General features: G+C 48.6%; 1 protein-coding gene and 1 long non-coding RNA gene across 2 annotated transcripts in view; both read left to right on the forward strand.

Annotated features, from left to right (window-relative positions):
• Positions 1-15,678, forward strand: part of mcu (mitochondrial calcium uniporter) — a 109,347-nt gene that overhangs the window by 51,400 nt on the left and 42,269 nt on the right. Inside the window, exon 2 of the mRNA XM_029702806.1 lies at positions 826-912. Coding sequence (XP_029558666.1) covers positions 826-912 — 87 coding nt within the window. The remainder of the gene's footprint in view (positions 1-825; positions 913-15,678) is intronic.
• LOC115155835 (uncharacterized) lies at positions 12,983-13,872 on the forward strand. Its single transcript, XR_003868144.1, has 2 exons — positions 12,983-13,374; positions 13,410-13,872. It is a non-coding gene; the product is annotated as an uncharacterized LOC115155835 (long non-coding RNA).

A 15,678-nucleotide genomic window follows, 5' to 3' on the forward strand; every position in this document is an offset into this window, starting at 1 on the left:
GCCCTAAGCGCCACCACTAACCTGGGCTGACAGGAGGTGGGTAGTTGGGAAGCTCTTATGGTTTTGGTTTCACTTACTTAGTCCTCTTCATCCCGGGTAGGACAGACACACTGTTTTGACGGTTTCTGTCACTGTTTTGACGGGTTCTGTCACTGTTTTGACGGGTTCTGTCACTGTTTTGACGGGTTCTGTCACTGTTTTGACGGGTTCTGTCACTGTTTTGACGGGTGGTGTCACTGTTTTGACAGTTGATTCTGTCACTGTTCTGACGGTTGATTCTGTCACTGTTCTGACGGTTGATTCTGTCACTGTTCTGACGGTTGGTTCTGTCACTGTTCTGACGGTTGGTTCTGTCACTGTTCTGACGGTTGGTTCGGTCACTGTTCTGACGGTTGGTTCGGTCACTGTTCTGACGGTTGGTTCGATCACTGTTCTGACGGTTGGTTCGGTCACTGTTCTGACGGTTGGTTTGGTCACTGTTCTGACGGTTGGTTCGGTCACTGTTTTGACGGTTGGTTCGGTCACTGTTTTGACGGTTGGTTCGGTCACTGTTTTGACGGTTGGTTCGGTCACTGTTTTGACGGTTGGTTCGGTCACTGTTCTGACGGTTGGTCCGGTCACTGTTCTGACGGTTGGTCCGGTCACTGTTCTGACGACTGGTTCTGTCACTGTTCTGACGACTGGTTCTGTCACTGTTCTGACGACTGGTTCTGTCACTGTTCTGACGGTTGATTCTGTCACTGTTCTGACGACTGGTTCTGTCACTGTTCTGACGACTGGTTCTGTCACAGTCCTGACTGTTATTCTCTCCTCTCCCCCCATCAGGACCAGCCTGTCAGGAGAGCACATGGCCTGCGGTCAGCCTCCCGCTCTGCACTGTTCACCCAGCCTCCCACCAGCCTCTCAACCCAGGTTAGTACTGCTGGGTGTGTGTGTGTGTGTGCAGTGTGTTTCAGTGAGTAATGGTGTGTGTGTCCCATGCCGTGTCTGCTGTTCAGTGGTATTGTATCGTCTGGGTGTGTTTCTATGACTTTGTCTAATCAACTGTGTGAAAGAGAGAGAATCTTATTGACTTTCATCTACATCTGAGTGGATTAGAGTCAGAATGGAGAGGCCTAGCTAGCTGGGATGTCTCTCTGTAGACATCATCCATCTCTAGGCCTCCTCAGCCTCAATTAGAGTCAGAATGGAGATGCCTAGCTAGCTGGGATGTCTCTCTGTAGACATCATCCATCTCTAGGCCTCCGCAGCCTCAATTAGAGTCAGAATGGAGAGGTCTAGCTAGCTGGGATGTCTCTCTGTAGACATCATCCATCTCTAGGCCTCCGCAGCCTCAATTAGAGTCAGAATGGAGAGGCCTAGCTAGCTGCTATGTCTCTCTGTAGACATCATCCATCTCTAGGCCTCCGCAGCCTCAATTAGAGTCAGAATGGAGAGGCCTAGCTAGCTGGGATGTCTCTCTGTAGACATCATCCATCTCTAGGCCTCCTCAGCCTCAATTAGAGTCAGAATGGAGAGGCCTAGCTAGCTGGGATGTCTCTCTGTAGACATCATCCATCTCTAGGCCTCCTCAGCCTCAATTAGAGTCAGAATGGAGAGGCCTAGCTAGCTGGGATGTCTCTCTGTAGACATCATCCATCTCTAGGCCTCCTCAGCCTCAATTAGAGTCAGAATGGAGAGGCCTAGCTAGCTGGGATGTCTCTCTGTAGACATCATCCATCTCTAGGCCTCCTCAGCAAACTACAGATGTTATAGTCCTGCTCCTTTGGAAGTGTGTGACGCGCGGTGTGTGTGACGCGGAGTGTGTGTGTGTGTGTGTGTGATGCGGAGTGTGTGTGTGTGTGTGTGTGTGATGCGGAGTGTGTGTGTGTGTGATGCGGAGTGTGTGTGTGTGATGCGGAGTGTGTGTGTGTGTGTGTGTGTGTGTGTGTGATGCGGAGTGTGTGTGTGTGTGTGTGACGCGGAGTGTGTGTGTGACGCGGAGTGTGTGTGTGACGCGGAGTGTGTGTGTGTGTGACGCGGAGTGTGTGTGTGACGCGGAGTGTGTGTGTGTGTGACGCGGAGTGTGTGTGTGTGTGACGCGGAGTGTGTGTGTGTGACGCGGAGTGTGTGTGTGTGACGCGGAGTGTGTGTGTGTGAGACGCGGGGTGTGTGTGTGACGCGGGGTGTGTGTGTGTGTGTGTGACGCGGAGTGTGTGTGTGACGCGGAGTGTGTGTGTGTGACGCGGAGTGTGTGTGTGTGTGACGCGGAGTGTGTGTGTGTGTGTGTGACGCGGGGTGTGTGTGTGTGACGCGGGGTGTGTGTGTGTGTGTGTGACGCGGAGTGTGTGTGTGTGTGACGCGAGGTGTGTGTGTGTGTGTGTAATAGGACGGGGCCATAGAGATTACATTCTCATCACTAGGAGTTGATCTAGCTATCTATCAGTTGAGACTGACTACAGCAGTCTGACTACAGCAGACTGACTACAGCAGATAGAGGGGAGGAACGTGTTGGCTACAGCAGACGGACTACAGCAGTCTGACTACAGCAGACTAACTACAGTAGACTAACTACAGCAGATAGAGGGGAGGAACGTGTCAGCTACAGTAGACGGACTACAGTAGACTGACTACCTAACTACAGCAGGCTAACTACAGCAGGCTAACTACAGCAGGCTAACTACAGTAGACTAACTACAGCAGACAGAGGGGAGGAACGAGTCGGCTACAGTAGACTGACTACAGTAGACTAACTACAGCAGACAGAGGGGAGGAACGTGTCGGCTACAGTAGACTGACTACAGTAGACAGAGGGGAGGACCGTATCGGCTACAGTAGACTGACTACAGTTGACTAACTACAGTACACTAACTACAGAAGATAGATGGAATGTCCTGGTGTGTGTTGGAGATGTGTTAGTTGTATTTAGTGGATAGATACAGTATACAGCACCAACTTGACTACAGGTTCCTTCTGGACAATACGACATAATAAAAGATACCAACATCAAGTAAATGTCTCAGTAGAATAGAATAAACATTTTAGTATCACTATAAAACAGGAAGGAACAATTTATAGTCCAATATTTACACGTGTTTTGGGGAAAGTGGGAATAAATTGTGCAGTATTTAGCCATCATAAAAGAGTCTGCTAGTGGTGGGTGTGATGCCTGGGGCTGCCATTCAATAGTAGGACCGAGTTATGTTGTACACAGTGGATGAGTCTGTGTGGGTGGATGAGTCTGTGTGGGTGGATGAGTCTGTGTGGGTGGATGTGTCTGTGTGGGTGGGTGAGTATGTGTGGGTGGGTGAGTATGTGTGGGTGGGTGAGTGAGTGCATGTGTCCAGTTTGATGCAACCGGTCAGGGAGCTCTCGACGGTGCGGTGTTAGTATTTGCAGAGGAGCCAGCCGCCTTAGGAAGTAGAGACACTGTTGCTCCCTCTTGACGAGTGGTGTTGTTGGTCCATGTCAAGTCCTCTGTGATGTGGACACCGAGGAACTTAAAACTGCTGACTCTCTCTACTGTAGGACCATGGTGTGGACCGGGGCATGTTCCCTCCTCTGCTTCCCAAAGCCATCAATCAGCTCCAATGTTTTGCTGACGTTGAGGGAGAGGTTGTTGTCCTGACACACCACAATGCCAGTTCACTTACCTCCTCCCTATAGGCTGACTCGTCATTGTTGGTTATCAGGCCTACAACCGTGGTGTCGTCAGAAAACTTGGTGATGCAGTCGGTGTCGTACAAAGCCATGCGGTCGGTGTCGTACAAAGCCATGCGGTCGGTGTCGTACAAAGCCATGCGGTCGGTGTCGTACAAAGCCATGCAGTTGTGGGTGAACAGGGAGTACAGCAGAGGACTGAGGACACAGCCCTGGGGGGGCCCTAGGGGAGTACAGCAGAGGACTGAGGACACAGCCCTGGGGGGGGCCCTAGGGGAGTACAGCAGAGGACTGAGGACACTCCCCTGGGGGGGCCCTAGGGGAGTACAGCAGAGGACTGAGGACACTCCCCTGGGGGTGCCCTGTGTTAAGAGTCAGTGTGGAGGAGGTGTTGTTGCCAATACTCACAGCCTGTGGTCTGCCCGTCAGGAAGTCCATGATCCAGTTGCAGAGGATGGTGTCCAGACCCAGGGCTCTGAGCTTAGTGATGACCTTGGAGGGAACAATAGTGTTGAATGCTGAACTGTAGTCAATGAACAGCATTCTCACATCCGTGTTTCTCTTGTCCAGATGTGTTACGGCCGTGTGAATAGCGGGGGAAATGGCATCTTCTGTGGATCTGTTGGTATTATCTGGTGTTTGACAGGATGTTGGCACTTTCTGGTAGGTCAATTGGAGTGTGTTCATTGTTCCTGGCTTGCTGTGTGTGTGTGTGTGTGTGTGTGTGTGTGTGTGTGTGTGTGTGTGTGTGTGTGTGTGTGTGTGTGTGTGTGTGTGTGTGTGTGTGTGTGTGTGTGTGTGTGTGTGTGTGTGTGTGTGTGTGTGTGTGTGTGTGTGTGTGTGTGTGTGTGTGTGTGTGATTTAAATTCATTCATTAGATACTGTCAGGGGGATAGAATCATCTTGTCTATCAGGTGTGTGTGTTCCCTTTGGTCTCGTACGGATAACCTTCCAGCAGAAGTGTGTGTGTCAAGGAACAGGCCAAACAGTTTCCCACTTCTTCATATTATTACAGTAGTGCCCCCTCCTGATTCTAAAGAGGCCCTGTGTGTAACATTAGCCTAGCTGACTGAGGCCCTGTGTGTAACATTAGCCTAGCTGACTGAGGCCCTGTGTGTAACATTAGCCTAGCTGACTGAGGCCCTGTGTGTAACATTAGCCTAGCTGACTGAGGCCCTGTGTGTAACATTAGCCTAGCTGACTGAGGCCCTGTGTGTAACATTAGCCTAGCTGACTAAGGTCCTGTGTGTAACATTAGCCTAGCTGACTAAGGTCCTGTGTGTAACATTAGCCTAGCTGACTAAGGTCCTGTGTGTAACATTAGCCTAGCTGACTAAGGTCCTGTGTGTAACATTAGCCTAGCTGACTGAGGTCCTGTGTGTAACATTAGCCTAGCTGACTGAGGTCCTGTGTGTAACATTAGCCTAGCTGACTGAGGTCCTGTGTGTAACATTAGCCTAGCTGACTAAGGTCCTGTGTGTAACATTAGCCTAGCTGACTGAGGTCCTGTGTGTAACATTAGCCTAGCTGACTAAGGTCCTGTGTGTAACATTAGCCTAGCTGACTGAGGTCCTGTGTGTAACATTAGCCTAGCTGACTAGGTCCTGTGTGTAACATTAGCCTAGCTGACTGAGGTCCTGTGTGTAACATTAGCCTAGCTGACTAAGGTCCTGTGTGTAACATTAGCCTAGCTGACTGAGGTCCTGTGTGTAACATTAGCCTAGCTGACTGAGGTCCTGTGTGTACATAGCCTAGCTGACTGAGGTCCTGTGTGTAACATTAGCCTAGCTGACTGAGGTCCTGTGTGTAACATTAGCCTAGCTGACTGAGGTCCTGTGTGTAACATTAGCCTAGCTGACTGAGGTCCTGTGTGTAACATTAGCCTAGCTGACTGAGGTCCTGTGTGTAACATTAGCCTAGCTGACTGAGGTCCTGTGTGTAACATTAGCCTAGCTGACTGAGGTCCTGTGTGTAACATTAGCCTAGCTGACTAAGGTCCTGTGTGTAACATTAGCCTAGCTGACTAAGGTCCTGTGTGTAACATTAGCCTAGCTGACTAAGGTCCTGTGTGTAACATTAGCCTAGCTGACTGAGGCCCTGTGTGTAACATTAGCCTAGCTGACTGAGGCCCTGTGTGTAACATTAGCCTAGCTGACTGAGGCCCTGTGTGTAACATTAGCCTAGCTGACTGAGGTCCTGTGTGTAACATTAGCCTAGCTGACTAAGGTCCTGTGTGTAACATTAGCCTAGCTGACTGAGGTCCTGTGTGTAACATTAGCCTAGCTGACTAAGGTCCTGTGTGTAACATTAGCCTAGCTGACTGAGGTCCTGTGTGTAACATTAGCCTAGCTGACTGAGGTCCTGTGTGTAACATTAGCCTAGCTGACTAAGGTCCTGTGTGTAACATTAGCCTAGCTGACTGAGGTCCTGTGTGTAACATTAGCCTAGCTGACTGAGGTCCTGTGTGTAACATTAGCCTAGCTGACTGAGGTCCTGTGTGTAACATTAGCCTAGCTGACTGAGGTCCTGTGTGTAACATTAGCCTAGCTGACTGAGGTCCTGTGTGTAACATTAGCCTAGCTGACTGAGGTCCTGTGTGTAACATTAGCCTAGCTGACTGAGGTCCTGTGTGTAACATTAGCCTAGCTGACTGAGGTCCTGTGTGTAACATTAGCCTAGCTGACTAAGGTCCTGTGTGTAACATTAGCCTAGCTGACTGAGGCCCTGTGTGTAACATTAGCCTAGCTGACTGAGGTCCTGTGTGTAACATTAGCCTAGCTGACTGAGGTCCTGTGTGTAACATTAGCCTAGCTGACTGAGGTCCTGTGTGTAACATTAGCCTAGCTGACTAAGGTCCTGTGTGTAACATTAGCCTAGCTGACTGAGGCCCTGTGTGTAACATTAGCCTAGCTGACTAAGGTCCTGTGTGTAACATTAGCCTAGCTGACTGAGGTCCTGTGTGTAACATTAGCCTAGCTGACTGAGGTCCTGTGTGTAACATTAGCCTAGCTGACTGAGGCCCTGTGTGTAACATTAGCCTAGCTGACTGAGGTCCTGTGTGTAACATTAGCCTAGCTGACTGAGGTCCTGTGTGTAACATTAGCCTAGCTGACTGAGGCCCTGTGTGTAACATTAGCTTAGCTGACTAAGGTCCTGTGTGTAACATTAGCCTAGCTGACTAAGGTCCTGTGTGTAACATTAGCCTAGCTGACTAAGGTCCTGTGTGTAACATTAGCCTAGCTGACTGAGGTCCTGTGTGTAACATTAGCCTAGCTGACTGAGGTCCTGTGTGTAACATTAGCCTAGCTGACTAAGGTCCTGTGTGTAACATTAGCCTAGCTGACTGAGTCCCTGAGTCAGATCAGAGCTTCTCATTGGAGCTCATATAGAGGATACATTATGTTGAACAGGTTAAGGTGTATATATTTCACCAGTGCTGCTCAGCTCTACAGACAAACACACACACACACACACACACACACACACACACACACACACACACACACACACGCTTGGAAGGAATTAAAATTTGATGAAGAGAAGAGGATTTTTGTTCCTTGAGTGCTCTGCTGTGGACAAGTGCATTAGCTGGTAGTCTCTCTTTCCTTGGTGTGTGTGTGTGTGTGTGTGTGTGTGTGTGTGTGTGTGTGTGTGTGCGCACGCTTGGAGACTCAGACACACATACACTGCTACCTGCCTGATATTCTGAATGAAATGGAAAAGGGAGGTTCCCTGTCTGGCTGTGTTTGTCTTGTGTGTGTGTGTGTGTGTATGTGTTTGTCTTTTGTCGTGTGTATTGGAGTGGCAGAGGTCTGTGAGGAATGAGAGAGGCTTCCTCGGTTCTGTTTACATGCATCTTTCAATCTCTGAGCGCATTAGCTACTGTGTGTGTGTGTGTGTGTGTGTGTGTGTGTGTGTGTGTGTGTATGTGTGTGTGTGTCCTATCTCAGTACACATTAGTTACATTCGGTCTGTGTTTGTTGTTGGGGGATGGTGAGAAACATGAGCTGATGCTACAGGAAGTAGAGTCTCTGTATCGTGACAGGATGTTGGGACTTCCTGATACTATCTGTTGTTTGACAGGATGTTGGGACTTCCTGATATTATCTGGTGTTTGACAGGATGTCGGGACTTCCTGATACTATCTGGTGTTTGACAGGATGTTGGGACTTCCTGGTATTATCTGGTGTTTGACAGGATGTTGGGACTTCCTGGTGTTTGACAGAATTTTGGGACTTCCTGGTATTATCTGGTGTTTGAAAGGATGTTGGGACTTTCTGGTATTATCTGGTGTTTGACAGGATGTTGGAACTTCCTGGTATTATCTGGTGTTTGACAGGATGTTGGAACTTCCTGGTAATATCTGGTGTTTGACAGAATGTTGGGACTTCCTGATATTAGCTGGTATTTGACAGGATGTCAAACATTTTTCAAAGTTTTCTGTGAATATTGAATGTGTCTGGTAAACACATTTGGTGCTGCTGCTTTGAAAGTGTTGTCGCCACACCAGATTGAAAAGCACTGGGGCAGATGCTGTCTCGCCACACGTTATCCTGTGGCTCTGAACAGGTGACAACTTATTTTCAGACAGATTTCTTCAACTCATCGTTAGTTTGTCCACTGACCACTACATTTGGACTCATTACATCATTCTTTCACGGTTTTGAGAAGAAATTGTTGCTGCATTCAAAAATGGCCACGCTGTACGTTTGTCACGGTGTCAGACAATAAACCCTGTTCATTACTGCTTGCAGCTATATTTTTTACATTTGACTTCTCTATGGGATTGTCTGTTTCAGCCAAACTGCAGTACCAAAAGTGCCCTCTAAGCACAGTGGAAAGCCTGCTTCCAGACCGGAACCCTGGCCCCTGGTGTGTTTAGATTAGAGGCAGGGAGGACAAGGGCATGCTTGATATGAGTCAGTACTGGGAGAATGTTTGTATTGCTAGAGCTCCGTCCATCTCTTTCTTTCAACCTTTCTCTTTCAGTTTCTCTCCCTCATTCTTTCTCAGTCCCTGTCTCTCTTCGTCTCTGTAGTCAGGGCGGGAGGTGCAGTAAGAGAATACGCTAGACTCATGTCAGAGAGAGAGAGAGAGAGAGGGAGGGAGAGAAGAATGGAAAACAGACACGGCGTCAGAGGCATACAGGAAACCATGTTACAGTAAACTGGACCTCTCGAACACGAGACCCTCCCCTTTTTGGTTTCTTCCTGTCTCTTTCTAGCCCTTCCTTCCATTAGCCTAACTACTCCAGCGTAAACCATTTGTAGATGTGGGTGTGCTCAACTGAGGTATTTCTTGCTATGTCAGTCCTTTTTTTAAACTGCTCATATTTCTAGAAATATGTGAGCAGTGCCAGCTTTGCACGAAGACAGCCAAAGACATAAGAGACAGAAGTCGGTACCGTTCATATGCAGGCCAGACAACACTGAGGCTTACAGAGAGGATATTAGAAAGGAAGAGAAGGGGGTCTGAGAAATGTAGTGAAATACCTCAAACCCAGACCTGTTTATGAAGAAACACTAACAGTTTGTTGAAAAGGAAGCATTTTTTGGTCCTGTAACCAACCACAATTTGAGGGACTATATATCTAGTAGAGATCAGGAGAGACGGAGAATTAATACGTGTTTTTTTATATAGCTCTTTTTTTAGCTAAGTACCTAAAACGCTTGATGGAAGAAGAGAAATATACAAGTGAAAAATTAATGAGCAGGCAGCGAAGAGACAAAATGAAGTTTTGGTTTCTCCTGGGTGACAAGCTGCAGGGCTCGGGAGCGGGGCAGAATTCACAGGCACTTTGAGCGTCTTACAGTACTCTGTGGCAGGGCACCTGGCTTGTCTCTGCCTACCAGGGTTTAGAGCTAGGGAGTTAAAGTACCTACCTACCAATCTATCTATCTACAATGGTGTCAATAGAAAGTCCCAAACAGTCCAGACTCTGCTGACTGGACACTGGACACGCCAAACAGTTCAGACTCTGCTGACTGGACACTGGACATGCCAAACAGTCCAGACCCAGCTGACTGGACACTGGACACGCCAAACAGTCCAGACCCAGCTGACTGGACACTGGACACTCCAAACAGTCCAGACTCTGCTGACTGGACACTGGACACTCCAAACAGTCCAGACTCTGCTGACTGGACACGCCAAACGGTCCAGACTCTGCTGACTGGACACTGGACACGCCAAACAGTCCAGACTCTGCTGACTGGACACTGGACACGCCAAACGGTCCAGACTCTTCTGACTGGACACTGGACACGCCAAACGGTCCAGACTCTTCTGACTGGACACTGGACACGCCAAACGGTCCAGACTCTTCTGACTGGACACTGGACACGCCAAACAGTCCAGACTCTGCTGACTGGACACTGGACACGCCAAACAGTCCAGACTCTGCTGACTGGACACTGGACACGCCAAACGGTCCAGACTCTGCTGACTGGACACTGGACACGCCAAACGGTCCAGACTCTGCTGACTGGACACTCCAAGCAGGCTAGAACAAACGCTGAAACTATTTGAAAGATTTCAAATAGGGTTTGAACACAGGTGTCTCTTTTAGAACTTGTTCTACAGTTTAACCTTGGTTTCCATTTGGTCTGATTGACACTAATCACATGTATAGTCTACTCTGCTAGCTGTGTGTCCAATCACATAACTCACAGTTTGGCTCCATTCACTGCTGCCTATCAAGGCCGAGAGGTTTGTTTTAGCTCTAGGACGCAAACTACTGTAAATCCTCTTTCCACATGGGGCTAACCCATATAAAGCTTTCCACATGGGACTAACCCATATAAAGCTTTCCACATGGGGCTAACCCATATAAAGCTTTCCACATGGGACTAACCCATATAAAGCTTTCCACAGGGGACTAACCCATATAAAGCTTTCCACATGGGGCTAACCCATATAAAGCTTTCCACATGGGGCTAACCCATATAAAGCTTTCCACATGGGGCTAACCCATATAAAGCTTTCCACATGGGGCTAACCCATATAAAGCTTTCCACATGGGGCTAACCCATATAAAGCTTTCCACATGGGGCTAACCCATATAAAGCTTTCCACATGGGGCTAACCCATATAAAGCTTTCCACATGGGGCTAACCCATATAAAGCTTTCCACATGGGGCTAACCCATATAAAGCTTTCCACATGGGACTAACCCATATAAAGCTTTCCACAGGGGACTAACCCATATAAAGCTTTCCACAGGGGACTAACCCATATAAAGCTTTCCACATGGGGCTAACCCATATAAAGCTTTCCACATGGGGCTAACCCATATAAAGCTTTCCACATGGGGCTAACCCATATAAAGCTTTCCACATGGGGCTAACCCATATAAAGCTTTCCACATGGGGCTAACCCATATAAAGCTTTTCACATGGGACTAACCCATATAAAGCTTTCCACATGGGGCTAACCCATATAAAGCTTTTCACATGGGACTAACCCATATAAAGCTTTCCACATGGGGCTAACCCATATAAAGCTTTTCACATGTGACTGCCTCTCTGTCTCTGCCTCTCTCTCTCTCTCCTTCTTGTTCAGCTGCAACCTTGGCTGGAGAATAGAAACGTGGTGGTTATTGACTCTTAGTTGTGGTAATGGCAGGTTGCTATGGTCTCTCCTCTCCCACACTGGCACAGACATTCTGAGTTACACAGACCCACGCAGACACGCAGACACACAGACACGCAGACACACAGACACACAGACACACAGACACACAGACACACAGACAGACAGACACTGCAAGCCATTCTGAATGACACAGGGGAAAGCCAGCTAGCCTTATCCCATTCAAATAGAAGACCTGTCAGATAAATCCACTCAGTATGGATGTGTACCAAACGGCAGCCTATTCACTATGTAGTGATTTACTGTTGGTGCAGGGAACAGGCTGCCATTTGGGATCCACCCAGCATGGATGTGTACCAAACTGCAGCCTATTCATTATGTAGTGATATACTGTTGGTGCAGGGAACAGGCTGCCATTTGAGATCCACCCACCATGTAACCTTTCTGAGCTTAAATTGGCTAAAAACATTACATCTAAATGGAGTTATACGAGGTATGACCTAAAGAGGAGTGGAAGAGAAATGAGACAGGATAATTACATTTACTGGAATTCAGTATTTCTATTGTTGTGGAGAGGGTGTGGGCTGGGGGTGGAGAGGGTGTGGGCTGGGGGTGGAGAGGGTGGGGCTGGGGGGGTGGAGAGGGTGTGGGCTGGGGGTGTGGAGAGGGTGTGGGCTGGGGGTGGAGAGGGTGTGGCTGGGGGTGTGGAGAGGGTGTGGCTGGGGGTGTGGAGAGGGTGTGGGCTGGGGGTGTGGAGAGGGTGTGGCTGGGGGTGTGGGCTGGGGGTGGAGAGGGTGTGGAGGGGGTGTGGGCTGGGGGTGGAGAGGGTGTGGGCTGGGGGTGTGGAGAGGGTGTGGGCTGGGGGTGTGGAGAGGGTGTGGGCTGGGGGTGGAGAGGGTGTGGGCTGGGGGTGTGGAGAGGGTGTGGGCTGGGGGTGGAGCGAGGGTGTGGGCTGGGGGTGTGGAGAGGGTGTGGGCTGGGGGTGGAGCGAGGGTGTGGGCTGGGTGTGTGTGTGTGTGTGTGTGTGTGTGTGTGTGTGTGTGTGTGTGTGTGTGTGTGTGTGTGTGATAGACAGAAAAAAGGTTGACTGACTTGGTGAGGGATTGAGGCTGTCCCTTGGAGAGACTGAAATCAAATCACATTGAAACAGAGAGAGCAGGAGAGATGGACAGAGAGAGAGAGAGAGAGCAGGAGAGATGGACAGAGAGAGAGAGAGAGCAGGAGAGATGGACAGAGAGAGAGAGAGAGCAGGAGAGATGGACAGAGAGCAGGAGAGATGGACAGAGAGAGAGAGAGTGCAGGAGAGATGGACAGAGAGAGAGCAGGAGAGATGGACAGAGAGAGAGAGAGCAGGAGAGATGGACAGAGAGAGAGAGAACAGGAGAGATGGACAGAGAGAACAGGAGAGATGGACAGAGAGAGCAGGAAAGATGGACAGAGAGAGAGAGAGAGAGAGAGAGCAGGAGAGATGGACAGAGAGAGAGAGCAGGAGAGATGGACAGAGAGAGAGAGAGAGAGCAGGAGAGATGGACAGAGAGAGAGCAGGAGAGATGGACAGAGAGAGAGAGAGAGAGAGAGCAGGAGAGATGGAGAGAGACACACACAGCGAGAGACACACACAGCGAGAGGCACACACAGAGAGAGGCACACACAGAGAGAGGCACACACAGAGAGAGGCACACACAGAGAGAGGCACACACAGAGAGAGGCACACACAGAGAGAGGCACACACAGAGAGAGGCACACACAGAGAGAGGCACACACAGAGAGAGGCACACACAGAGAGAGACACACACAGAGAGAGACACACACACAGAGAGAGAGACAGCATGACCAACGATAGGAATACTAACGATGAGATTCTGAATGAGGGAATCTGAACACAGAGATTAACAGAGATTGTTACAGAGGGGAATCTGAACACACAGAGATTAACAGAGGGGAATCTGAACACACAGAGATTAACAGAGGGGAATCTGAACACACAGAGAAACGAGAAACGAGGGAAAGGAGGAGAGAATGGAGGGATGCTTTAGGGACAATGATTAGAGGAGAGGGGCTCAGATCTGAGGTCAGGATATTACCTAGTGAAGATGGGAAGACATGATGCGCTGAGGGAGGAGAGGAGGGGAAGGAATCCTCCAGGTCATAATGAAGGTACACAGGAAGGAATCCTCCAGGTCATAATGAAGGTACACAGGAAGGAATCCTCCAGGTCATAATGAAGGTACACAGGAAGGAATCCTCCAGGTCATAATGAAGGTACACAGGAAGGAACCCTCCAGGAGGTCATAATGAAGGTACACAGGAAGGAACCCTCCAGGAGGCCATAATGAAGGTACACAGGAAGGAACCCTCCAGGAGGTCATAATGAAGGTACACAGGAAGGAACCCTCCAGGAGGCCATAATGAAGGTACACAGGAAGGAACCCTCCAGGAGGTCATAATGAAGGTACACAGGAAGGAATCCTCCAGGAGGTCATAATGAAGGTACACAGGAAGGAATCCTCCAGGTCATAATGAAGGTACACAGGAAGGAATCCTCCAGGTCATAATGAAGGTACACAGGAAGGAATCCTCCAGGAGGCCATAATGAAGGTACACAGGAAGGAACCCTCCAGGAGGTCATAATGAAGATACACAGGAAGGAATCCTCCAGGAGGTCATAATGAAGGTACACAGGAAGGAACCCTCCAGGAGGCCATAATGAAGGTACACAGGAAGGAACCCTCCAGGAGGTCATAATGAAGGTACACAGGAAGGAATCCTCCAGGAGGCCATAATGAAGGTACACAGGAAGGAACCCTCCAGGAGGTCATAATGAAGGTACACAGGAAGGAATCCTCCAGGAGGCCATAATGAAGGTACACAGGAAGGAACCCTCCAGGAGGCCATAATGAAGGTATGGGACGTGGAGGAGGATTATGTTGATTCAATTAAAACATACACTACCGTTCAAAAGTTTAGGGTCACTTAGAAATGTCCTTGCTTTTGAAAGAAAAGCAACTTTTTTGTCCATTAAAATCAAATCAAATTGATCAGAAATACAGTGTAGACATTGTTAATGTTGTAAATGACTATTGTAGCTGGAAATGGCTGATTTTGAATGGAATATCTTCATAGGCGTACAGAGGCCCATTATCAGCAACCATCACTCCTGTGTTCCAATGGCACGTTGTGTTAGCTAATCCAAGTTAATCATTTTAAAAGGCTAATTGATCATTAGAAAACCCTTTTGCAATTATGTTAGCACAGCTGAAAACTGTAGTTCTGATTAAAGAAGCAATAAAACTGGCCTTCTTTAGACTAGTTGAGTATCTGGAGCATCAGCATTTGTGGGTTCGATTACAGGCTCAAAATGGCCAGAAACAAAGACCTTTCTTCTGAAACTCGTCAGTCTATTCTTGTTCTGAGAAATGAAGGCTATTCCATGCGAGAAATTGCCAAGAAACTGAAGATCTCGTACAACGCTGTGTACTACTCCCTTCACAAAACAGCACAAACTGGCTCTAACCAGAATAGAAAGAGGAGTGGGAGGCCCTGGTGCACAACTGAGCAAGAGGACAAGTACATTTGTGTCTAGTTTGAGAAACAGATGCCACACAAGTCCTCAACTGACAGCTTCATTAAATAGTACCCGCAAAACACCAGTCTCAACGTCAACAGTGAAGAGGCGACTCCGGGATGCTGGCCTTTTGAGTGACCCCAAACTTTTGAAAAGTAGTGTACTTTCCAGAGATCTAAGAGGTGTGTGTGTGTGTGTGTGTGTGTGAGTGTGTGTGTGTGTGTGTGTGTGTGTGTGTGAGTGTGTCTGTGTGTGTGTGTGATCTGCTCAGTAATGAACATTGGCACCAGCAGGAGAGCCATCTGTTTAGTATACACAATCACACTGTATCCTACTGTGTAGCCTGACTCACTGACCACACACACACAATCACACTGTATCCTACTGTGTAGCCTGACTCACTGACCACACACACACAATCACACTGTATCCTACTGTGTAGCCTGACTCACTGACCACACACACACAATCACACTGTATCCTACTGTGTAGCCTGACTCACTGACCACACACACACAATCACACTGTATCCTACTGTGTAGCCTGACTCACTGACCACACACACACAATCACACTGTATCTTACTGTGTAGCCTGACTCACTGACCACACACACACAATCACACTGTATCCTACTGTGTAGCCTGACTCACTGACCACACACACACAATCACACTGTATCCTACTGTGTAGCCTGACTCACTGACCACACACACACAATCACACTGTATCCTACTGTGTAGCCTGACTCACTGACCACACACACACAATCACACTGTATCCTACTGTGTAGCCTGACTCACTGACCACACACACACAATCACACTGTATCCTACTGTGTAGCCTGACTCACTGACCACACACACACAATCACACTGTATCCTA

Source organism: Salmo trutta, chromosome 2, assembly GCF_901001165.1.
Source record: "Salmo trutta chromosome 2, fSalTru1.1, whole genome shotgun sequence".
NCBI lineage: Eukaryota > Metazoa > Chordata > Actinopteri > Salmoniformes > Salmonidae > Salmo > Salmo trutta.